This window comes from Pseudophryne corroboree, chromosome 5 (genome assembly GCF_028390025.1).
Source record: "Pseudophryne corroboree isolate aPseCor3 chromosome 5, aPseCor3.hap2, whole genome shotgun sequence".
Lineage (NCBI taxonomy): Eukaryota > Metazoa > Chordata > Amphibia > Anura > Myobatrachidae > Pseudophryne > Pseudophryne corroboree.
Genome location: NC_086448.1, coordinates 392,103,460 through 392,128,196, shown reverse-complemented (window position 1 = coordinate 392,128,196; position 24,737 = coordinate 392,103,460). Strand labels below are relative to the sequence as shown.

At 47.9% G+C, this 24,737-nt stretch overlaps 1 protein-coding gene across 3 annotated transcripts in view; it reads right to left on the bottom strand.

Annotated features, from left to right (window-relative positions):
• GALNT1 (polypeptide N-acetylgalactosaminyltransferase 1) overlaps window positions 1–24,502 on the bottom strand; it is a 673,496-nt gene extending 648,994 nt beyond the window's left edge. Inside the window, exons 1-2 of one of the 3 annotated variants that reach the window (XM_063922716.1) lie at window positions 24,445–24,502; window positions 2,293–2,537 (exon numbers count right to left, since the gene is read on the bottom strand). In XM_063922716.1, the coding sequence (XP_063778786.1) occupies window positions 2,293–2,428 (136 nt within the window). In that variant the 5' untranslated portion in view covers window positions 2,429–2,537; window positions 24,445–24,502. The other 2 variants (XM_063922715.1, XM_063922717.1) reach the window with 2 other exon arrangements.
• Window positions 24,503–24,737: the final 235 nt, after the last annotated feature.

Sequence of the window (24,737 nt, the reverse complement as noted above, 5' to 3'; positions counted from 1 at the left end):
CGGCATCTTTACACGCTGTGAGGGCAGGAAGCGGGCGGCTGTTCTAGCAGGGCGCCGCAAAAGAGGTAGGGCGGGTTTTGCCTTCTAAAAAACGGGCAGGGCGCGGCGCCCTGCTAAAACAGCCTAGAGTGAACACTAAATAAAACTGCACTGGACTAGCAATCCTAAGTATAGCTATACACTCATAAATACTGGCTTTATATCACATTGTACTTGTACTACATAACCCTGATTAAATGCACTGTTTCTTAACTAACACTGTCAGCAGACATGTAGAATACTTAAGTGTCCTGTAAAACGCAGCGCTGACATGCAGGCGGCTTTACAGAGGAAGATTTGCCCAAACAGTCCCAGGATAAGCTCAGCATGCAGGAAATGACGCCCAAATGCTGGGAGGGAAGGGGGCGGGAGAGGGGTGAGGGGGAGAGGGAGAGATGCAGCTCCAGGGCGGGAACATTTACTCTAAATGGCACCCTGGGGCTGAGGGAGGGGCTACAGGTCAAAGCCTTATCCCCTTGCTGGGCTTCACCACCAGGTACTGCAGGCAATGTAACAAACGTTTTTTAGTAAAACCGACCTGTGCCTTTGCCCTGGTGGTCTAGTGGGGTCCCTGTACTACCACAGTGTCCACGCCAGCGCGCACGACCCGCCTCCCACCGGCCGCGCCGGATCGTGGTTTCCAGCGGGTCCCGCCTGGGGGACCCTCTTACTTCCTCCCAAAGTGCGGCCACACGATCCTGGAAAACTGCGGCGGGGTGTATGACTAACTGAAGCAAACTGGAGCCTCCGCTGTAACTACCCGACAACCAGTGCGCGGGAGTATACAGCGCCGCTGGGGGAGGTGATGGAGCTGCAGCAGGAGATGTCAACGTGACATCTAACACTCACAGCATCTCTGCTGCAGCCCTTGAAGTCTTCAAAGTTCATTTAAGAAAGCTCTTCTGAGGGCTGCTGTAGCGGGTGGTCTTCTGTATGCCGGCGGTCGGGCTCCTGGCGCTCAGTATACCGGCGCCGGGAGCCCGACAGCCGGCATACCGACACTTATTCTCCCTCGTGGGGGTCCACGACCCCCCTAGAGGGAGAATAAAATAGTGTGGCGCGCTACGTGCCCGTAGCGTGGCGAGCGCAGCAAGCCCGCAAGGGGCTCATTTGCGCTCGCCACACTGTCGGTAAGCCGGCGGTCGGGCTCCCAGCGCCGGTATGCTGGTCGCCGGGAGCCCGACCGCCGGCAATCCGTAGTGAACCCGCTGGAGCAGGTCACCTGTTGTACTGTATGCCTGCACTGCATGGCACCAACTACAAAACTGAGCTCCTGTGCATGGAGGTGGGGTTATAGAGGAGGCGGCGCAATGCATTCTGTGAACAGTCAAAGCTTTTATCCTGTTGGTGCCTTGGATAAAGATCCTACTCTACACCCGGATGTTATTCCCTGTGGAACCAGTGTACCCCGCAGCAGAAAAGGAAAGGTTTAAGTGACATTATTAGTTTACTATATGCAATAAAGTAATATTGGGGGGGGGGGGGAAATAGGCCATACGATATGCAACAAGGTCAATACACACCATTAGAGACAATTCAATTAGCGATGGCGGCATACGAATAGCTGCACTTCGCAACTACCACCACCGCCGATCTTTTGTACCAGACCGAAATGTGCAAAACACAAATTGGACTGGTTTGGGTACTTTATTCTAGAGATGTGTGTGTTCCATAATCTACAACACACAAGCTATTCAGTGCAGACAACAGGTGACCGCACTTAGACGTTGAGATTGGACATGACCAGTGTCAATCACTTTGTGTGTGGCCTGAAGTAGAGAAAACACTCAAAATATTACAAATTAAAGGGGTGAATCAATTCTTACTTTGAAATTTAGTTCCGAGGGCTAGTACCCGAGAGCTATTCCACTACTTCCTGCAACGACCACTATTTACCATGAAAATGTTGGGGTTAGCTGCAGTTCCCAGTGCAGAGTGGGACAAAGCAGTCAGTTGTTGCCTAGCCCTGAAGCCTTACTATTTCTGCTCACACTTTTAGGAGCGTCTAGTCACGGGAAGTAATTGAATAGCTCCTGGGCACCTAGCCCGGGAGCTAAACTCCCGCATAAGAATTAAATCATCCCCTAAATTTACATTTGTAATCTGTAGTAAAAGCACACCAATTAAATCATGTTCCACAGATTAAATAATCATGAAAACACAAACTCTGAACATCTGCTTCAACAATAAAATAAAACACGAGCTGACAAAAAAAAAAAAATTGTAAAGTTTCGGAACATCACTGTTACTCACCATCTCCAGCAGGCAAGCCCCGCTCCTTATCCTCACATTTGTTGCATTCGCTGAAGTAGAGCAGTAGAAATATATCCAAAAATACCCAAACCAATGAGGTGGCCAGGACCACCTTAAAATAGGCAAATTTTTTCATAGCAGAATTACAAAATTTAAATAAAAATGATAGCAAAAAAATACGACACAAAAATAAAAAAAACAAACACGATTGTACCAGGAATCTAGTTTCATCAGTCTTTTAAAACCTGCAATAGATAAAAGGAAAAACAATTAAAAATGAGTTAAAAATCAAACACCTTCGGTCATTACCTATTCTTGTTTGATTACCAGTTTATTCCCAATTGAAAAGAACAACTGAGTAAGCTGGCACTATACTGTATAAACAACTAATAAAAGGATTTTAAATTACCTACCAGTAAATCCTTTTCTCTTAGTCCGTAGAGGATGCTGGGGTTCCATTTAGTACCATGGGGTAGTCCTTTGGGAGCCATGGGCACTTTAAGAGTTTAATAGTGTGGGCTGGCTCCTCCCTCTATGCCCCTCCTACCAGACTCAGTCTAGAAACGGTGCCCGAGGAGACGGACATACTTCGAGAGAAGGAAATACACAGATAGTGGTGAGATTCACACCAGCTCACACATAACAAAAAAGGAAAGCCAAGCTCACCAACTTGGAACGAGTCAGCAATGGCTGAACCAACAAACGTAACAGAGTAACAATGCAGGAATACGAAGCACTGGGCGTGCGGCCAGCATCCTCTGCGGACTACGAATAAAGGATTTACTGGTAGGTAATTAAAATCCTGTTTTCTCTTACGTCCTAGAGGATGCTGGGGTCCAATTTAGTACCATGGGGATGTACCAAAGCTCCTAGTATGGGCGGGAGAGTGCTGAGGTTCCTGCAGAACTGATTGGCCTCTGAGGACTTAAAGTTTCGTCAAAGTATCAAACTTGTAAAACTTAGCAAACGTGTTCGAGCCAGACCAAGTAGCCGCTCGGCAAAGCTGAAGAGCCGAGACACCCCAGGGAGCTGCCCAGGAAGAACCCACTTTACATGTTGAGTGGGCCTGAACAGATTTTGGACAAGCCAAACCTGCTGTTGAATAAGCATGCTGGATAGTAAGGCTGATCCAGCGAGAAATGGTCTGCTTAGAAGCAGGACACCCAATCTTGTTGGGATCATAAAGGACAAAAAATGCGTCAGACTTCCTGTGACGAGTAGTTCTCTTCACATATATTTTCAGCCCTATCTTCATGGAAAATCAAGTAGGGGCTCTTGTGTGACAATGTCCCCAATTCAGACACACGTCTTGCAGATGCCAATGCCAACAGTGTGACTGTCTTCCAAGTAAGAAACTTTACGTCCACCTCCTGTAAAGGTTCGAACCAATTCGATTGCAGTAACTGCAGCACCACATTAAGATCTCAAGGTGCCGTAGGAGGCTGAATGTGCAAAATCCCTTTCAAGAAAGTCTGAACCTCAGGGAGAGCAGACAATTGTTTCTGGAAGAAAATGGATAAGGCCGAAATCTGGACTTTTATGGAGCCCAAACACAGACCCACATCCACACCTGCTTGCAGAAAGGAGGAAAAATCGTCCTAGTTGAAACTCCACCGCAGGAAACTTCTTGGATTCACACCAAGACACATACTTTTTCCAAATTCGATGGTAGCTTTTAGACGTTACGCCTTTCCTAGCATGGATCAGGGTAGGAATAACCTTGTTTGGAATGCCCTTTCGAGCTAAGATCTGGCGTTCAACCTCCATGCCGTCAAACGTAGCAGTGGTAAGTCATGATAAGCGAACGGCCCCTGTTGCAGAAGGTCCTCGCGAAGAGGAAGAGGCCTCGGGTCTTCCAGCAGTAACTCCAGAAGATCCGCGTACCAAGCCCTTCTTGGTCAGTCTGGAGCAATGAGGATCGCCTGAACTCTTGTTCTTTTTATTAGTTTGAGAATCCTTGGGATGAGTGGAAGTGAATCCATACACAGAGTGGAACACCCACGGAGTACCAGGGCGCCCACCACCACTACCTGTGGGTCTCACGACCTGGAACAGTACCTCTGAAGCTTCTTGTTGAGGCGGGAGGCCATCATATCTATGTGAGGTACGCCCCACAGACTCGTCACCTCAGAACACACCTCCGGGTGGAGGCCCCACTCTCCTGGATGGAGATCATGTCTGCTGAGGAATTTCGCTTCCCAGTTGTCCACTCCCGGAATGAAGATTGCAGACAGCGCCACTGCGTGCTTTTCTGTCCAAAGGAAGATCCATGTTACCTCTGACATTGCAGGTCAGCTCTTCGTTCCACCCTGTTGGTTTATGTAGGTCACTGTCGTTACATTGTCCGACTGAATCTGAATGGCCTGATCTTTTAGAAGATGTGCCGCTTGTAGAAGACCGTTGTACACGTCCCTTAGTTCCAGAATGTTTATCGGAAAGGATGGATTCCAGACTTGACCACCTTCTTTGGAGGTTTTCCCCCTGGGAGACTGATCCCCAACCTCTGAGACTTGCATCCATGGTTAGTAGGATGCAATTCTGAATTCCGAACCTGCGGCCCTCTAGTAGGGGAGAAGTTTGCACCACCAGAGTAGCGAAATTCTGGCTTTCGGCGACAGGCGTATCCTCTGGTGCATGTGAAGATGAGATCCAGTTGGAAAGACCGTGCATGAAATCTTCTGTACTGTAGAGCCTCGTAGTAGGCAACCATCTTCCCCAAAAGGCAAATGCACTGATGAACCGAAACCCGGGCTGGCTTCAGGACACACCGGACCATTGTTTGTATCACCAACGCTTTCTCCGCCGGCACAAACACCCTCTGTACTTCCGTGTCGATGATCATCCCCAGGAAGGATAGTCTCCTTGTCGGCTCCAAATAAGACTTTGGATGATTCAGGATCCATCCATGACTCTGGAGTATGAGTTGAGAGAGCAATGCTCTGTATCAACTTCTCCCTTGAAAACGCTTTTATCAGCAGATTGTCCAGATAAGGAATTATGTTCAAACCCTGCTTGTGGAGAAGTAGCATCATCTCTGCTATCACCTTGGTGAACTCCCATGATGCCGTGGAGAGGCCGAATGACAGTGCGTGGAACGGACAATGACAGTCCAGCAGTGCAAATCTTAGATAAGCCTCATGAGGCGGCCAGAATGGAATGTGATGGTACGCATCCTTGATATCCAGGAACTCCCCATCCTCCAGACCTGAGATCACCGCTCTCAGAGACTCCATTTTGAACCTGAATTCCCTCAAATAAGGGTTTAACGACTACAGGTTCAAAATTGGTCTGACCGAACCATCCGGTTTTGGTACCACTATAGGTTTGAATAGTAACCCTTGCTTTCCAGGTTAGGTGGAAGCGTAACAATGACATTTGCCCTTTCCAATTTTTTAATGGCTTCCTGTAGGATAGCCCTTTCTGTCAGCAAAGCTGGTAAGCCTGATTTGAAGAATCTGTGAGGGGACAGCTCTTGAAATTCCAGTCTGTATTCCTGGGACACAATACCCAGGGATCCAGATCAGATGATACCCAGACATGACTGAAGAGTCCGAGTCTCGCTCCCACCGTCCCACTCTCCAACCTGGGAGGTCCACCGTCATGCTGAGGATTTTGAGGAAACTGAGTCAGGCTTCTGTTCCTGGGAACCTGGTTTCTCTGAAGAAAGTGGAAAGGGAAAACCCACAAGAACCCTCTTTGGGATCTGGAATTTTTTCTCCGGGTTTTACCAGGATTTTTCCAATAATGCGTTTAATTCCATAGACGCAGGAAAGGTAAGGGAGGCTCTCTTATTTTCTGTAAAGTAAGCCTCCTCGACCTGCTCAGGTACTTTGTCAGTAATGCGTAACACACCCATAATTGCCTCAATCGTGAGCTGCACCCCTTTTGCAAGGGATGCCTCAAACCCCCCACCCCGCATATCCCCATCACCGTCTCCCGTATCAGAGTCAGTATCCATGTCAACTTGCATGATTTGGGCAAGAGCACGCTTCTTTTGGCCATATACCAGGGGAGTTTGAGGAGGCTGTGGGAACAGAAACAGACAAAACCTCAACAGATTTTTTTTCAAAACCTGAGTTTCAGCCTCATTATGAGCTATCCTAAATGAAATTTGGGATATCATTCCCTTAATTGAAGCCACCCACAACGGTTTGGATTCAGAAGACTGAGACATGACATTCCTGAGTACATGGAATGGATTGCTCTGGGGAAGATGCAGACTCTGCAGCATAAACACAGAGTCCCTGGACATGGTAATGTGAGAAATATGTACACACACACACAGACACACACACAAGAAAATGTCAGACACAGTTTCCCCCCCAGGTACCTTCAGAGAGACACAGAGTTAATGGAGCCAGCATCCACACAGCGACCCAGTAGGCAGTTATATCATAAAAGCCTGGCGCTGACTGTGCAACCTTAATAGACTACACAGTGTAAAATGGTGACTATAACCCCCTGGTACCGCACAGCCTCCCTGTGCCCAACTCTAAGAAAAATAATAAAACTAGAAAAACTCCTATGGAGCTCCCCTAGCTGTGACATGCTCCACCGTGCACATTTTCTAAACTGGGTCTGGTAGGAGGAGCATAGAGGGAGGAGCCAGTCCACACTATTAAACTGTTAAAGTGCCCATGGCTCCCAAGGGACCCGTCTATACTCCATGGTACTAATGTGGACCCCAGCATCCTCTCGGACGTAAGAGAAAGAAGGGTTAAACACGGGTCGGACCCTGGCCGCTGTGCAGTGTGAAAGCTTCTGACTCAGGATTTTCAACCAGGGTCTCAGAAAAACCTGCGGATTGGCTGTTTATGTGTCTGCTCAGAGAAGTCCCCAGATCCTCCTTTTATTTTCTTTGAAACCTCATCAATGTGAGCCAGAAAAGTCTATTTTAAATCACATCAGTGTGTTTAACATGGGTGACCCAGGTTCAGTGTGAAAGGCACCAACCTGGGAATAAAGGCGGGTCAGACTCAGGTTCAAAAGCAGGGTCCGACCTGCGTTTGCGATGTGAAAGCGATATTATACATAGCAATGTTTCACAGTATTAATATAATATACAAGATTACAGTTTTTTTTCCATTAAAACAGTAACGCACAAAAAACAAACAAATCCAACCCAGCCGCCCAGGAATGACCAGCACATTTCCAATACACTGCCTCTCAAATCACATTTGGCATTCACACAGTGTAACGCATACGTCGTGCTAGTTTTAGGGATTCTTGCTAACACGCAGTGGCAAGTTACAGATCTACTCCATGAGCACTGCATTGTGTGATGGCATTTATATTTTAATAATGCAGCAATTGAAAGATTGGGTAATAAGGACAAAATCAGTTGAATGTCTATTGTCGTGTGGGGGGGGGGGGGGTCATCATATTTATGTAATTTCTGACTGAAATCAAAAATCAACGCCTTACTTATATTACAAAAAATACATACATACTGTGAATTTGAGACAGCGGAAGTGGCCTATACCTCTTCTTCATCCTGCCCATTGCTCCGCTGGTATTCGTGGTCTACTTATTGGCACAAACGCCCACCAGATCCCACACCCCCTCATGACACTTAGGTCAGTGGTATACCGCTTTATTAAGTATTCTCAGTTGGAAGGATTTAGCCTCACGTTGTTTTAATGTATGATATTTTCCTCAATATTCTCTATGCAATTATGTTTTATTGCTGAACTGTCTGTGTACCCCCCTACTCTTCCCCTTTCCCTTTTTTCTTTTCTGTACCCCTCACCCGCAAAATAATAAAAGTGATTGAAAAAAAAATACATACATACATATATTAAACAACTCATGTATACGCAAGGAAACAATAAAAAATAAAATAAAATAAAAAAATACGATTTTTAACCTACCGGTAAATCTTTTTCTCGTAGTCCGTAGAGGATGCTGGGGACTCCGTAAGGACCATGGGGATAGACGGGCTCAGCAGGAGACATGGGCACTTTAAGAAAGACTTTAGGATTTGGGTGTGCACTGGCTCCTCCCTCTATGCCCCTCCTCCAGACCTCAGTTAGAGAAACTGTGCCCAGAGGAGACGGACAGTACGAGGAAATCATTTTTGTTAATGCAAGGGCAAGATTCATACCAGCCACACCGTATAACTTGTGATAAACTACCCAGTTAACAGTATGAAAAATCAACATAGCATCAGTACATGACTGATGCAACCATAACATAACCCTTATTGAAGCAATAACTATATACAAGTATTGCAGAAGTAGTCCGCACTTGGGACGGGCACCCAGCATCCTCTACGGACTACGAGAAAAAGATTTACCGGTAGGTTTAAAATCTTATTTTTCTCTAACGTCCTAGAGGATGCTGGGGACTCCGTAAGGACCATGGGGATTATACCAAAGCTCCCAAACGGGAGAGTGAGGATGACTCTGCAGCACCGGTTAAGCAAACATGAGGTCCACCTCAGCCAGGGTATCAAACTTATAGAATATTGCAAAGGTTTTTGAACCCGACCAAGTAGCGGCTCGACACAGCTGTAGTGCCGAGACCCCTCGGGCAGCCGCCCAAGAAGAGCCCACTTTCCTCGTGGAATGGGCCTGGACCGATTTCGGTAACGGCAATCCAGCCGTAGAATGCGCTTGCTGAATCGTGTTACAAATCCAGCGAGCAATAGTCTGCTTTGAAGCAGGAGCACCAATCTTGTTGGTTGCATACAGGACAAACAGCGCTTCAGTTTTCCTGACCCTAGCCGTTCTGGCCACGTAAATTTTCAAAGCCTTTACCACATCAAGTAACTCGGAATCCTCCAAGTCACGCATATCCATAGACACCACAATAGGTTGGTTCATATGAAAAGATGAGACCACTTTTGGTAGGAATTGAGGACGGGTCCGCAATTCCTCCCTATCCACATGGAATACCAAATATGGGCTTTTATGTGACAAACCCGCCACTTCCGACACTCGCCTAGTCGAAGCCAAGGCTAACATGACCACCTTCCACGTGAGATATTTCAACTCCACCGTTTTAAGTGGTTCAAACCAGTGTGATTTTAGAAAACTTAACACCACGTTAAGGTCCCAAGGTGCCACCGGAGGCAAGAAAGGAGGCTGAATATGCAGCACTCCTTTAACAAAAAAGTCTGAACTTCTGGAAGAGAAGCCAATTCTTTTTGAAAGAAACTGGATAAGGCCGAAATCTGGACTTTAATAGAGCATAATTTTAGGCCCAAATTCACTCCAGTTTGTAGGAAGTGAAGGAAACGGCCCAGATGGAATTCTTCCGTAGGAGCATACCTGGCCTCACACCAAGAAACATAATTTTGCCATATACGGTGATGTTTTGACGTTACATCCTTCCTTGCCTTTATCAGCGTAGGGATGACCTCAACCGGAATGCCTCTCTCTGCTAGGATCCGGCGTTCAACCGCCATGCCGTCAAACGCAGCCACGGTAAGTCTTGGAACAGACAGGACCCCTGCTGCAACAGGTCCTGTCTTAGAGGAAGAGGCCACGGATCTTCTGTGAGCATTTCCTGCAGATCCGGATACCAGGTCCTCCGCGGCCAATCTGGAACAATGAGGATTGTTCTCACTCCTCCTTGTCTTATTATCCTCAACACCTTGGGTATGAGAGGAAGGAGGAAATACATAGACCGACCGGAACACCCACGGTGTCACTAGGGCGTCTACCGCTACTGCCTGAGGGTCTATTGACCTTGCGCAATACCTATGTCGATTTTTGTTGAGGCAGGACGCCATCATGTCTATCTGTGGCAGTCCCTACCGACTTGTAATCTGTGCGAAGACTTCCTGATGAAGTCCCCACTCTCCCGGATGTAGGTCGTGTCTGCTGAGGAAGTCTGCTTCCCAGTTGTCCAAACCCAGAATGAACACTGCTGACAATGCGCTTACGTGATTCTCCACCCAGCGAAGAATTCTGGTGGCCTCTGCCATCGCCACTCTGCTCCTTGTGCCGCCTTGGCAGTTTACATGAGCCACTGCTGTGACGTTGTCTGACTGGATCAGAACCGGTTGGTCACGAAGTAAGGTCTCCGCTTGACGTAGGGCGTTGTATATGGCCCTTAGTTCCAGGATGTTGATGTGAAGACAAGTCTCTTGACTTGACCCAAGACCTTGGAAATTTATTCCCTGTGTGACTGCTCCCCAATCTCAGAGGCTTGCGTCTGTGGTCACCAGGATCCAGCACTGAATGCCGAACCTGCGGCCCTTGAGAAGGTGAGCACTCTGCAGCCACCACAGGAGTGATACCCTGGCCCTGGGGGCTAGGGTGATCAACCGATGAATCTGTAAATGTGACCCGGACCACTTGTCCAGTAGGTCCCATTGGAAAGTCCTCGCATGGAACCTGCCGAAGGGAATGGCCTCGTATGATGCCACCATCTTTCCCAGGACTCGAGTGCAGTGATGCACCGACACCTGTTTTGGTTTCAATAGGTTCCTGACAAGAGTCAGGAGTTCCTGGGCCTTTTCTATCGGGAGATAAACCCTCTTCTGGTCTGTGTCCAGAATCATGCCCAAGAAAGACAGATGAGTCGTAGGAACCAACTGCAGCTTCGGGATATTGAGAATCCAGCCGTGTTGCTGTAACACCTTCAGTGAAAGTGACACGCTGTTCAGCAACTGCTCTCTTGATCTCGCTTTTATGAGATCGTGCAAGTACGGGATAATTGTGACAAACGGCAACGTCTGAAATTGGTAATGACAGTCCTGTACCGCAAATCTGAGGTACGCCTGATGAGGTGGATAAATGGGGACATGAAGGTATGCATCCTTTATGTCCAAGGACACCATAAAATCCCCCCCTTCCAGGCTTGCAATGACCGCTCTTAGCGATTCCATCTTGAATTTGAACCTTTTCAAGTATAGGTTCAGGGATTTCAAATTTAATATGGGTCTGACCGAACCGTCCGGTTTCGGGACTACAAACATGGTCGAGTAATATCCCTTTCCTTGTTGGAGGAGGGGAACCTTGACCACCACCTGTTGAAGATACAATTTTTCTATTGCATATAACACTATCTCCCTTTCCTGGGGATAAGTTGGTAGAGCCGATTTGAAAAATCGGCGAGGAGGCACTTCTTCGAATTCCAGCTTGTAACCCCGAGAAACAATTTCTATTGCCCAGGGATCCACCTGGGAGTGAACCCAGATGTGGCTGAAACTCTGAAGACGTGCCCCCACTGGGCCAGACTCCGTCAGTGGAGCCCCAGCGTCATGCGGTAGATTTTGTAGAGACCAGGGAGGACTTCTGTTCCTGGGAACTAGCTGTGTTGTGCAGCTTTTTTCCTCTGCCCCTACCTCTGGCAAGAAAGGATGCACCTCGCACTTTATTGTTTGTTTGTGACCGAAAGGACTGCATTTGATAATGCGGAGCTTTCTTATGCTGTGAGGGAACATAAGGTAAAAAAATTGATTTTCCAGCTGTAGCTGTGGAGACCAGGTCCGAGAGACCTTCCCCAAACAATTCCTCACCCCTGTAAGGTAAAACCTACATATGCCTTTTTGAGTCAGCATCACGCGTCCATAGGACTCTTCTGGCAGAAATTGACATAGCGTTTATTCTAGAACCCAGTAGACTAATGTCTCTGAGCATCTCTCATATATAGGACAGCATCTCTTATATGCCCCAGGGTCAATAAAATAGTATCCCCATCTAGGGTATCCATCCCCTCAGATAAGGTATCCGTCCATGCCGCTACAGCACTACACAGCCAGGCCGACGCAATTGCCGGTCTGAGTAAGGTACCTGAATGTGTATAAATGGACTTCAGGGTAATCTCCTGTTTGCGGTCAGCAAAATTTTTGAGGGTAGCCGTATCCTGGGACGGGAGGGCTACCTTCTTGGATAAGCGTGTTAATGCTTTGTCCACCCAAGGGGAGGATTCCCATCGTAACCCATCCGTTGATGGGAAAGGATACGCCATAAGAATCCTTTTGGAAATCTGCAGTCTTATCTGGAGATTCCCAAGCTTTTTCACATAACTCGTTCAGCTCGTGTGAGGGGGGGAAAGGTTACCTCAGGCTTCTTTCCCTTGTACATATGTACCCTCTTGTCAGGGACAGGGGGTTCCTCTGTGATGTGCAAAACATCTTTTATTGCCATAATCATATATATCGAATGGATTTTGACAATTTTGGCTGTAACTTTGCATCATCGTAATGGACACTGGAGTCAGAATCTGTGTCGGTATCTGTGTCAACAATCTGGGATAGTGGGCGCTTATGAGACCCTGACGGTCCTTGCGACATAGGATCAGGCATGGGTTGAGACCCTGACTGTCCCAAAGCTTCAGCCTTGTCTAATCTTTTTTGCAATGAGTTTACACTAGCATTTAAAACTTTCCATATATCCATCCAATCAGGTGTCGGCGGAGACACCACATTTATTTGCTCCCGCTCCTCTCCAACATAGCCTTCTTCCTCAGACATGTCGACACACGCGTACCGACACCACACACAGGGAATGCTCTTTCTGAAGACAGTTCCCCCACAAGGCCATTTGGAGAGACAGAGAGAGAGAGTATGCCAGCACACCCCAGCGCTATATAACCCAGGAATAACACAGTAACTTAATGTTTGCCCAGTAGCGCTGCTGTATGTAATTTGCGCCAAATTATGTACCCCACCCCTCTCTTTTCAACCCTCTTGTCTACCGTGGTATAAGCAGGTGAGAGTCCGGGGAGCTTCCTCTCAGCAGTGCTGTGGAGAAAAATGACGCTGGCAAGTGCTGAGGGAGAAGCTCCGCCCCCTCGGCGGCGGGCTTCTGTCCTACTTAAAAATGTAAAATTGTCGGGGGCTCACACATATATACACAGTACCCAGCTGTATATATGTTATATTTTTGCCAAAACAAGGTTTATATTGCTGCCCAGGGCGCCCCCCCTGCGCCCTGCACCCTTACAGTGACCGGAGTATGTGAGGTGTATGGGAGCAATGGCGCACAGCTGCAGTGCTGTGCATTACCTCAGTGAAGATCATGAAGTCTTCTGTCGCCTCTGAAGTCTTCTATTCTTCTCATACTCTGCGAGGGGGACGGCGGCACGGCTCTGGGACGGACGGCGAGGGTGAGATCCTGCGTACCAATACCTCTGGAGCTAATGGTGTCCAGTAGCCTAAGAAGCAGGACCTTGCAACTCAGAGAGTAGGGCTGCTTCTCTCCCCTCAGTCGCTCAATGCAGGGAGTCTGTTGCCAGCAGTGCTCCCTGAAAATAAAAAAACCTAACAAAATACTTTCTTTACAGTAAACTCAGGAGAGCTCCCTGCAGTGCACCCATCTCCTCTGGGCACAGTATCAAACTGAGGTCTGGAGGAGGGGCATAGAGGGATTAGCCAGTGCACACCCAGAGTAAAAGTCTTTCTTAAAGTGCCCATGTTTCCTGCGGAGCCAGTCTATCCCCATGGTCCTTACGGAGTCCCCAGCATCCTCTAGGACGTTAGAGAAAATAAAAAGTTAGAGCAATGGATAGATTACTTAAAAGTTTGTTAAAATTTCTATAGTCTATAGTACTATCCTAAATGTTATATAGAATAGGACTTAGAAAACATACAAAACTATCAGTAAATGTCTTTCAATATTATCAATGACATCATGTTACATTTATATGCTTCATGAATTCCAGCACAGACTTATACCTTACAACAGGGAAATCCCACATCCGGCCCTCTAGTTACTATGAAATTACATATACCAGTATGCCCTGACACAGCTTTAGCATGCCCTAGTAGTAAATGGTATCCGTTCACATGGTCGACCATTTTATGGTCGACAGTCATTAGGTCGACCACTATTGGTCGACATTGACATGGTCGACATGGACACATGGTCGACACATGAAAAGGTCGACACATGAAAAGGTCGACATGAGTTTAACTTTTTTTTCTTTTGGGGAACTTTTCCATACTTTATGATCCACGTGGACTACGATTGGAACGGTAATCTGTGCCGATCGAAGCGACAGCGGAGCGAAGGCACCATGCCCGAAGCATGGCGAGCGAAGCGAGCCATGCGAGGGGACGCGGTGCACTAATTGGGGTTCCCAGTCACTTTACGCAAAAAACGACACCAAAAAAAAGTAAAAAATATCATGTCGACCTTTTCATGTGTCGACCTTTCATGTGTCGACCATTTTCATGTGTCGACCATGTGTCCATGTCAATGTCGACCATAACATGGTCGACCATTCATACCGGAACCGTAGTAAATATACCTGCCTTAAATGGATACAATTACCTAACATTTATTTGTAGCAGACTAACCATGTTAAATTCATGTCAACTCTGTGTGACATTTGGGAGTCAATTTTCAGCACTGTAACCTGGGTGTATGGGCAAACTGCAGAATCCAGCTAACCACTGTGAGCCTGCCTCCGCAGCCTTCACTGTTCCTATACCACATATGCAAACCTCTGTACAACAACAATTTGTGCCTAGATGGTTACATGAGCTGTATATCGTTGTAGCATGAGCCTGGGGGTAGGAATTCAAATAAACTTGAGATTTCCTGTCTTTAAGTGTGTTGAACCCCAACAAGTGAACGGATACATTTCATAGCTTTACTAAAGCTAAAGTTTCTATTAAAAAACCATTAGACAGTTTTAGTAAGGTCACAAATGCAGACGGAAAAATAAATGTAACCGTAATTTCTACACTATATAATAATGGTTCTCACCTGTCTAAAGGCCCATATAGACGGGCCGATGCAGGAGTGATGTGTGCTGAGCGAACCGCTCAGCACACATCTCTCCCGCCGCTCAGCACAGCGCAATGTGTGCTGAGAGTGCTTAGAATATCGCTCCGTGAGTACCGCCCTTGAGTGTATTAACAACCAGGGATATTGTCTGAAGTTGAAATAAGACAGGAAGGACATTCATTTGTGGAAGAAAATCATGACAATGTGGAAGTAAACGTAAAAAGGAAGAAATGAAAGTAGCAAAAATTCTAAACCTCCATTCTCCAGATTGAATACCCTGTAAGAAAATAGTGTGGCATTTTTTTGGGCACTACCTTTCTCGATATTACTCTTGTTTAAAGCTAGATTTGTAAGGCCTCTTTTCCAGTTGCCACACCACATGATTCATGACTAAAACGCTCATTGCTGTAAAGACCTATGGTAAGAGGCGGCAGGCAAAAATTCTGCAGCTTACCAAACCAAAGAACACTAGGAAACCCAACCAAAAAGAGCTACTAGGAAAATATAGAATGCTGCAAAAAATAAGAATTTACTTACCGATAATTCTATTTCTCGTAGTCCGTTGTGGATGCTGGGAACTCCGTAAGGACCATGGGGAATAGCGGCTCCGCAGGAGACTGGGCACAAAAGTAAAGCTTTAGGACTACCTGGTGTGCACTGGCTCCTCCCCCTATGACCCTCCTCCAAGCCTCAGTTAGGATACTGTGCCCGGACGAGCGTACACAATAAGGAAGGATTTTGAATCCCGGGTAAGACTCATACCAGCCACACCAATCACACCGTATAACCTGTGATCTGAACCCAGTTAACAGCATGATAACAGAGGAGCCTCTGGAAAGATGGCTCACAACAATAATAACCCGATTTTTGTAACAATAACTATGTACAAGTATTGCAGACAATCCGCACTTGGGATGGGCGCCCAGCATCCACTAAGGACTACGAGAAATAGAATTATCGGTAAGTAAATTCTTATTTTCTCTGACGTCCTAGTGGATGCTGGGGACTCCGTAAAGACCATGGGGATTATACCAAAGCTCCCAAACGGGCGGGAGAGTGCGGATGACTCTGCAGCACCGAATGAGAGAACTCCAGGTCCTCCTCAGCCAGGGTATCAAATTTGTAGAATTTAGCAAACGTGTTTGCCCCTGACCAAGTAGCTGCTCGGCAAAGTTGTAACGCCGAGACCCCTCGGGCAGCCGCCCAAGATGAGCCCACCTTCCTTGTGGAATGGGCTTTCACAGATTTTGGCTGTGGCAGGCCTGCCACAGAATGTGCAAGCTGAATTGTACTACAAATCCAACGAGCAATAGTCTGCTTAGAAGCAGGAGCACCCAGCTTGTTGGGTGCATATACAGGATAAACAGCGAGTCAGATTTCCTGACTCCAGCCGTCCTGGAAACATATTTTCAGGGCCCTGACTACGTCCAGTAACTTGGAGTCCTCCAAGTCCCTAGTAGCCGCAGGTACCACAATAGGCTGGTTCAGGTGAAATGCTGAAACCACCTTAGGTAGAAATTGAGGACGAGTCCTCAATTCTGCCCTGTCCGTATGAAAAATTAGGTAAGGGCTTTTATAGGATAAAGCCGCCAATTCTGAGACACGCCTGGCTGAAGCCAGGGCCAACAGCATTACCACTTTCCATGTGAGATATTTTAAGTCCACAGTGGTGAGTGGTTCAAACCAATGTGATTTTAGGAACCCCAAAACTACATTGAGATCCCAAGGTGCCACTGGAGGCACAAAAGGAGGTTGTATATGCAGTACCCCCTTGACAAACGTCTGAACTTCAGGAACTGAAGCCAGTTCTTTCTGGAAGAAAATCGACAGGGCCGAAATTTGAACCTTAATGGACCCTAATTTTAGGCCCATAGACAGTCCTGTTTGCAGGAAATGCAGGAAACGACCCAGTTGAAATTCCTCTGTAGGGGCCTTCCTGGCCTCGCACCACGCAACATATTTACGCCAAATACGGTGATAATGTTGTGCGGTTACATCCTTCCTGGCTTTGATCAGGGTAGGGATGACTTCATCCGGAATGCCTTTTTCCTTCAGGATCCGGCGTTCAACCGCCATGCCGTCAAACGCAGCCGCGGTAAGTCTTGGAACAGACAGGGTCCCTGCTGGAGCAGATCCCTTCTTAGAGGTAGAGGCCACGGTTCCTCTGTGAGCATCTCTTGAAGTTCCGGGTACCAAGTCCTTCTTGGCCAATCCGGAGCCACGAGTATAGTCCTTACGACTCTCCTTCTTATGATTCTCAGTACCTTGGGTATGAGAGGCAGAGGAGGGAACACATACACTGACTGGTACACCCACGGTGTTACCAGAGCGTCCACAGCTCCACAGAGCGTCCACAGAATAGACCCCATAGACCAGTGGTTCCCAAACTTTTTTGAATCACGGCACCCTAGAGTATCAGAATTTTTATCACGGCACCCCTAGTCCAAAAGTTTCTAATTGGGAAATTTATAAAAAAAATGAAATTAAGTAAATTATGTTTATATGTCATACTTAGGTTCAGTTATGTGGTGAGTGACAAGATTTTCTTCTATTTGTACACATTTTATGACTAGCAGCCACAAGTACTAGTTTTTCCTATTACATGGATAATAAATATTTTGAATTGGTCCTGGACCACCAACCCGAGGCACCCCTGCAAGTGTCCCGCGGCATCCCAGGGTGCCACGGCACACAGTTTGGGAACCACTGCCATAGACTATTAAAACACATAGCAATAAAATCATAAATGACATAATAATGCTTTACAGCTAACATTCAAGACAATGAAAGTAAAGGGTTAAGGCAAGAACCGGTGACAGGGTACAGGTAGTGCAGCCCAATGATCACCCATAATACAGTCTATACACTAATAACCCTTTCACATCGCACAAATAACCCGGTATAGACACGGCATATTGCCGTGTCGACACGGGTCAGTGTGCGATGTGAAAGCACTCTGCCGGAATTAGCGGGTCGCCTGACCCGGTAATTAAACCCGGTATAAAAGAAGGATTATACCCGGGTTGAATACCGGGTCAGGCGCAGTGTGAATTAGAGCCGTTCCGATGCGAATCGGCTCCCATTCACAGCATAGGGAGAAAGGGCGCAGGAGATGAGCCCCGGTATATTGCCGGGTCGGAAAGCCAGCAGAGGGGAGCAAATGCCGGATCCCACCCGGTAAGGACACGTTTCTTTTACCGGGTGGGATCCGGCATTTGAGATCTGAATGCGGTATAAGTAAAACTCTTTGTAGCACATACATAGATATACATGTGTAATATCCAAAGAAAATAATAAGATTTTACTCACCGGTAAATCTATTTCTCATAGTCCGTAGTGGATGCTGGGGACTCCATAATGACCATGGGGAATAGACGGGCTCCGCAGGAGACTGGGCACTCTAAAGAAAGATTTAGTACTATCTGGTGTGCACTGGCTCCTCCCTCTATGCCCCTCCTCCAGACCTCAGTTAAGGAAACTGTGCCCGGAAGAGCTGACATTACAAGGAAAGGATTTTTGGAATCCAGGGTAAGACTCATACCAGCCACACCAATCACACCGTATAACTTGTGATAAACTTACCCAGTTAACAGTATGAACAACAACAGAGCATCAGATAAACCTGATGCAACTATAACATAACCCTTATGTAAGCAATAACTATATACAAGTATTGCAGAAGAAGTCCGCACTTGGGACGGGCGCCCAGCATCCACTACGGACTACGAGAAATAGATTTACCGGTGAGTAAATTCTTATTTTCTCTAATGTCCTAGTGGATGCTGGGGACTCCGTAAGGACCATGGGGATTATACCAAAGCCTCCAAACGGGCGGGAGAGTGCGGATGACTCTGCAGCACCGAATGGGCAAACACAAGGTCCTCCTCATCCAGGGTATCAAACTTGTAGAATTTTGCAAATGTGTTTGAACCCGACAAAGTAGCAGCTCGGCAAAGCTGTAATGCCGAGACCCCTCGGGCAGCCGCCCAAGAAGAGCCCACCTTCCTCGTGGAATGGGCTGTCACTGATTTTGGATGCGGCAACCCAGCCGCAGAATGAGCCTGCTGAATCGTGTTACAGATCCAGCGAGCAATAGTTTGCTTTGAAGCAGGAGCACCTAGCTTGTTGGATGCACACAGGATAAACAGCGAGTCAGACTTCCTGACTCCAGCCGTTCTGGTTACATAAATCTTCAAAGCCCGGACTACGTCAAGCAACTTGGAATCCTCCAAGTCACGAGTAGCCGCAGGCACCACAATAGGTTGGTTCAAATGAAAAGATGACACCACCTTTGGCTGAAATTGCGGACGAGTCTGCAATTCTGCCCTGTCCATATGGAAAACCAGATAGGGGCTTTTACATGACAAAGACGCCAATTCTGACACACGCCTAGCCGAAGCTAAGGCCAACAGCATGACCACTTTCCACGTGAGATACTTTAGCTCCACGGTTTTAAGTGGCTCAAACCAGTGGGATTTCAGGAAATCCAACACCACGTTAAGATCCCAAGGTGCCACTGGTGGCACAAAAGGGGGTTGAATATGCAGCACTCCCTAAACAAACGTCTGAACCTCCGGCAGTGAAGCCAGTTCTTTTTGAAAGAAAATGGATAGGGCCGAAATCTGTACCTTTATGGACCCTAATTTTAGGCCCATAGTCACTACTGACTGTAGGAAGTGCAGGAATCGACCCAGCTGGAATTCCTCTGTAGGGGCCTTCCTGGCCTCACACCTAGCAACATATTTTCGCCATATACGGTGATAATGCTTTGCTGTCACGTCCTTCCTCGCCTTTATCAGCGTAGGAATAACTTCATCCGGAATTAGGATCCGGCGTTCAACCGCCATGCCATCAAACGCAGCCGCGGTAAGTCTTGGAACAGACTGGGCCCTTGTTGCAACAGGTCCTGTCTGAGAGGCAGAGGCCATGGGTCCTCTGTGAGCATTTCTTGCAGTTCCGGGTACCAAGTCCTTCTTGGCCAATCCGGAACAATGAGTATTGTTCTCACTCCTCTTTTTCTTACGATCCTCAGCACCTTGGGTAAGAAAGGAAGAAGAGGAAACACATAAACCGACTGGAACATCCACGGTGTCACCAGTGCGTCTACAGCTATCGCCTGAGAGTCTCTTGACCTGGCGCAATACCTCTGTAGCTTTTTGTTGAGGCGGGATGCCATCATGTCCATCTGTGGCAGTTCCCACCGACCTACAATCTGCGCGAAGACTTCTTGATGAAGTCCCCACTCTCCCGGGTGGAGGTCGTGCCTGCTGAGGAAGTCTGCTTCCCAGTTGTCCATTCCCGGAATGAACACTGCTGACAGTGCGCTTACATGATTCTCCGCCCAGCGAAGAACTCTGGTGGCTTCTACCATCGCCACCCTGCTCCTTGTGCCGCCATGGTGGTTTACATGAGCCACTGCGGTGATATTGTCTGACTGAATCAGAACCGGTTGGTCGCGAAGCAGGGTCTCCGCTTGACTTAGGGCGATGCATATGGCCCTTAATTCCAGGATATTTATGTGAAGGCAAGTCTCCTGACTTGACCTCCGCCCTTGGAAATTGTTTTCCTTGTGCGACTCCCCCCCCACCCTCGGAGGCTTGTATCCGTGGTCACCAGGACCCAGTCCTGAGTGCCGAAACTGCGACCTTCGAGAAGGTGAGCACTCTGCAGCCACCACAGGAGAGACACCCTGGCCCTGGGGGATAGGGTGATTAACCGATGCATCTGAAGATGTGATCCGGACCACTTGTCCCATAAGCCCCATTGGAAGGTCCTCTCATGGAACCTGCCGAAGGGAATGGCCTCGTACGATGCCACCATCCTTCCCAGGACTAGAGTGCAGTGATGCACTGACACCTGTTTTGGTTTCAATAGATTCCTGACCAGTGTCACGAGCTCCTGAGCTCTCTCTATCGGGAGATAAACCCCTTTTCTGGTCTGTGTCTAGGATCATGCCTAGAAGAGTCAGATGAGCTGTAGGAACCAACTGCAACACTGGAATACATAGAATCCAGCCGTGTTGCCGTTACACTTCCAGAGAAAGTGATACGCTGTTCCGCAACTGCTCTCTCAATCTCACTCTTATGAGGAGATCGACCAAGAACGTGATAATAGTGACACCTTGCATCCGCAGGAGCACCATCATTTCCGCCATCACTTTGGTGAAAACTCTCAGGGCCGTGGTGAGACCAACCGGCCACGTCAGAAATTGGTAATGACAATACCGCAATTCTGAGGTACGCCTGATTAGGTGGATAAATGGGGACACGAAGGTATGCATCCCTTTTGCCCCGAGACACCATAAAATATCCCCCTTTTTAGGCTTGCAATGACCGCTCTTAGCGATTTCATCTTGCACTTGAACCTTTCCAGGTATATGTTCAGGGATTTTAAATTCAATATGGGTCTGACTGAACCTTCCGGTTTCGGGACTACAACCTGGTGGAATAATAACCCCCTCCTTGTTGAAGGAAGGGAACCTTGACCACCACCTGCTGAAAATACAACTTGTGAATTGCAGTTAACCCGGTTACCCTCTTGCAGGGGGAAGCCGGCAGGGTCGTCAGTGAGGAGGCATCTTCTCCCAATCCAGCTTGTATCCCGGAGACACAACATCTATTGCCCAGGGATCTAATAGGGAGTAAACCCACTTGTGGCTGAACTTACGAAAGCGTGCCCCCACCGGGCCTAGCTCCGCCTGTGGAGCTCCAGCGACATGCGGTGGATTTTTGTAGAGGCCGGGGAGGACTTCTGTTCCTGGGAACTAGCTGTGTTGTGCAGCTTCTTTTCTCTGGCAAGAAAGGACGCCCTCGGACTTTCTTGTTTCTTTATTCGAAAGGCTGCATTTGATAATGCCGTGCTTTCCTAGGCTGTGCAGGAATATAAGGCAAAATATCAGAATTACCAGCCATAGCTGTGGAGACCAGGTCCAAGAACCCTTCTCCACACAATCCACAGCCTTCCATATGCCTCTTAAGTCGGCATCATCTGTCCATTGCATATTCTACAGGACACGTCAAGCAGAAATCGACCTAGCTTTGACTCTAGGACCCAGTATACACATGTCACCTTGGTCATGAATAATATAAAAATATATATATATATATATATATATATATATATATATATATATATATATATACACACACACACACACACACACATCTCTTAAGACAGCATCTTTATATATACCTATACATATCTATATGTATACTAGTGTCTCAATCTCTGCTGATAAGGTACCTGTCCACGCTGCCACAGCGCTATAAACCCATGCCGACACAATCGCCGGTCCGAGTAGTGTACCAGAATGTGCCCGCTATCTGCAGGATCCCTGAGAATAGCTAGGGCTACCTTCTGGCCAAACGTGACACCCTAGGGGAAGATTCCCATCACATCCTGGCCCTAGTGGGGAAAGGATACTGCCTTAGAATACTTTGTGGGAAGCTGCAGTCTCTTGTCTGGAGATTCCCGCTCTTTTTCCTCATGAAAGGAGGGAAATTTACCTCAGCTTTCTTCCCCTTAACCTGTGTACCCTTGTGTCAGGGACAAATGAGTCATCAGTGATATGCAAATCATCTTTTATTACAATAATCATATATTGAATACTTTTCTGCCATTCTAGCTGTAACTTTGCATGATCATAGTCGACACTGGAGTCAAACTCCGTGTCGATATCAGTGTTTATTATTTTGGATAGTGAGCATTGTGAGACTCTGAAGGTCTCTGTGCCATAGGGACAGACATGGGTAGATTTCCTGTCTGTTCCCTAATCTTTTGTGCAATAAATTCACCTTAGCACTTACATATCCAAACAGGTGTCGGCAGAGACACCCTCTCACACACATATTTGCTCTATCTCCTCCTTAGGGGAGCCTTTTACCTCAGACATGTCGACTCACACGTACCGACACACCACACACACAGGGGATGCTCTATTTGAAGTCAGTTCCCCCACAAGGCCCTTTGGAGAGAGAGTATGCCAGCACACACGCCAGCGCTCTATGACCCAGAATCACACAGTAACCTAGTGTTAACCCAGTAGCTGCTGTATATATTGCTTTTGCACCAAATTTATGTGCCCCCCCTCTCTTTTTACCCTCTTCTACCATGCAGGGGAGAGCCTGGCGAGCTTCTCTCAGCGGATCTGTGGAGAGAAAATGGCGCTGTGAGTGCTGAGGAAGAAGGCCCCTCCCCCTCAGCGGCGTGCTTCTGTCCCGTTTCTGTGTAAAAATAATGGCGGGGCTCGTACATATATACAGTGCCTGACTGTATATATGTATAATATTGCCAAAAGGTATCTTAATTGCTGCCCAGGGCACCCCCCCCCCCCCCCCCCCTGCACCCTACAGTGACCGGAGTGTGCGGGTGTGCTGTGGAGGACAGGAATCTTCTGCCGCCGATTTCGATGTCTTCATGCTTCTCTTGCTTCTGTACTTCTGGCTCTGCAAGGGGGACGGCGGTGCGGCTCCGGGAACGGACGATCAAGGTTAGGTACCTGTGTTCGATCCCTCTGGAGCTAATGGTGTCTAGTAGCCTAAGAAGCGCAACCTAGCCGCAGTTAGTAGGTTTGCTTCTCTCCCCTCAGTCCCACGTAGCAGAGAGTCTGTTGCCAGCAGAAGCTCTCTGAAAATAAAAAAACCTAACTAAAATACCTTTCTCTTAGTAAGCTCACTCAGGAGAGCCCACTAGGAGCACCCAGCTCTGGCCGGGCACAGATTCTAACTGAGGTCTGGAGGAGGGGCATAGAGGGAGGAAGCCACTAAATCTTTCTTTAGAGTGCCCAGTCTCCTGCAGAGCCCGTCTATTCCCCATGGTCCTTACGGAGTCCCCAGCATCCACTATGACGTTACAGAAATTATGATTTTGCGTTTAAAAGAATAAAAGGTCAACACACACACACACAGGGTGCCCTAGAGACAGGAAACATCATCACCCTCAGCAATGCCCCTGGCCACCACACAAATAAAGGCGACGGGAGAATGCACCCCAGCAGCTAGCAGGGGGCAGCTGAGCACAGAGATGGCTACACGGCAATAATAACGATAAGTTTATCTGTGCCGGGTCAGGGCTGAGATTATCCCAGCTACACGGTCTGCCTGCCTGGGAGCATTAAGCTAAGCGGACACAGCACCACCGCCGCCAGGGATAGTACTGAGGGCACCAACCGCAGCTCCGGCACAGGACACAGTACACTGCTCACCTGTCACTGTGCCCGCGGCTTCTCCATGCTCCGTGCCGTTCCAGTCACACCGGACACACTCGCCGCGATCTCCTGCTGACGGCCATACGGACACGGAGGACGACGGAGTATAGACGATCGATGACCCCCGAATAACTGGAGCGACCGCGCAGCTCTCCTGATCCTTCCCGTCCCCCTGTACGGAGCGCCCCGCAGGACACACAACCTCCGCCCGCCCTAGCAACGCATCACACACACAGAATCACCCGCTCATCACACACTCACATCCGCCTCTAGGGGAGTGGCCTGAGCGTCGGCTTCAACGTCACAGCAGCTGCCCAAGACACATAGTAGGAGGGGGGAGGGATCTGATGATGTCACAGATACCGGGATCATTTCGTCACAGTCATATTTCATCACAATGAATGGCAATTCTCCTCATGGTTGCTGCCGCTTACTTTCCATGTCTAGCCGGTATCAGTCACTGCATCGTTAGCTTTGCTCATATCTCATGATGGGCTAACCAACCGTAACCGTGTGGTACAGTGTTGTCTGCAGGCGCGGTGACACGTACTCCT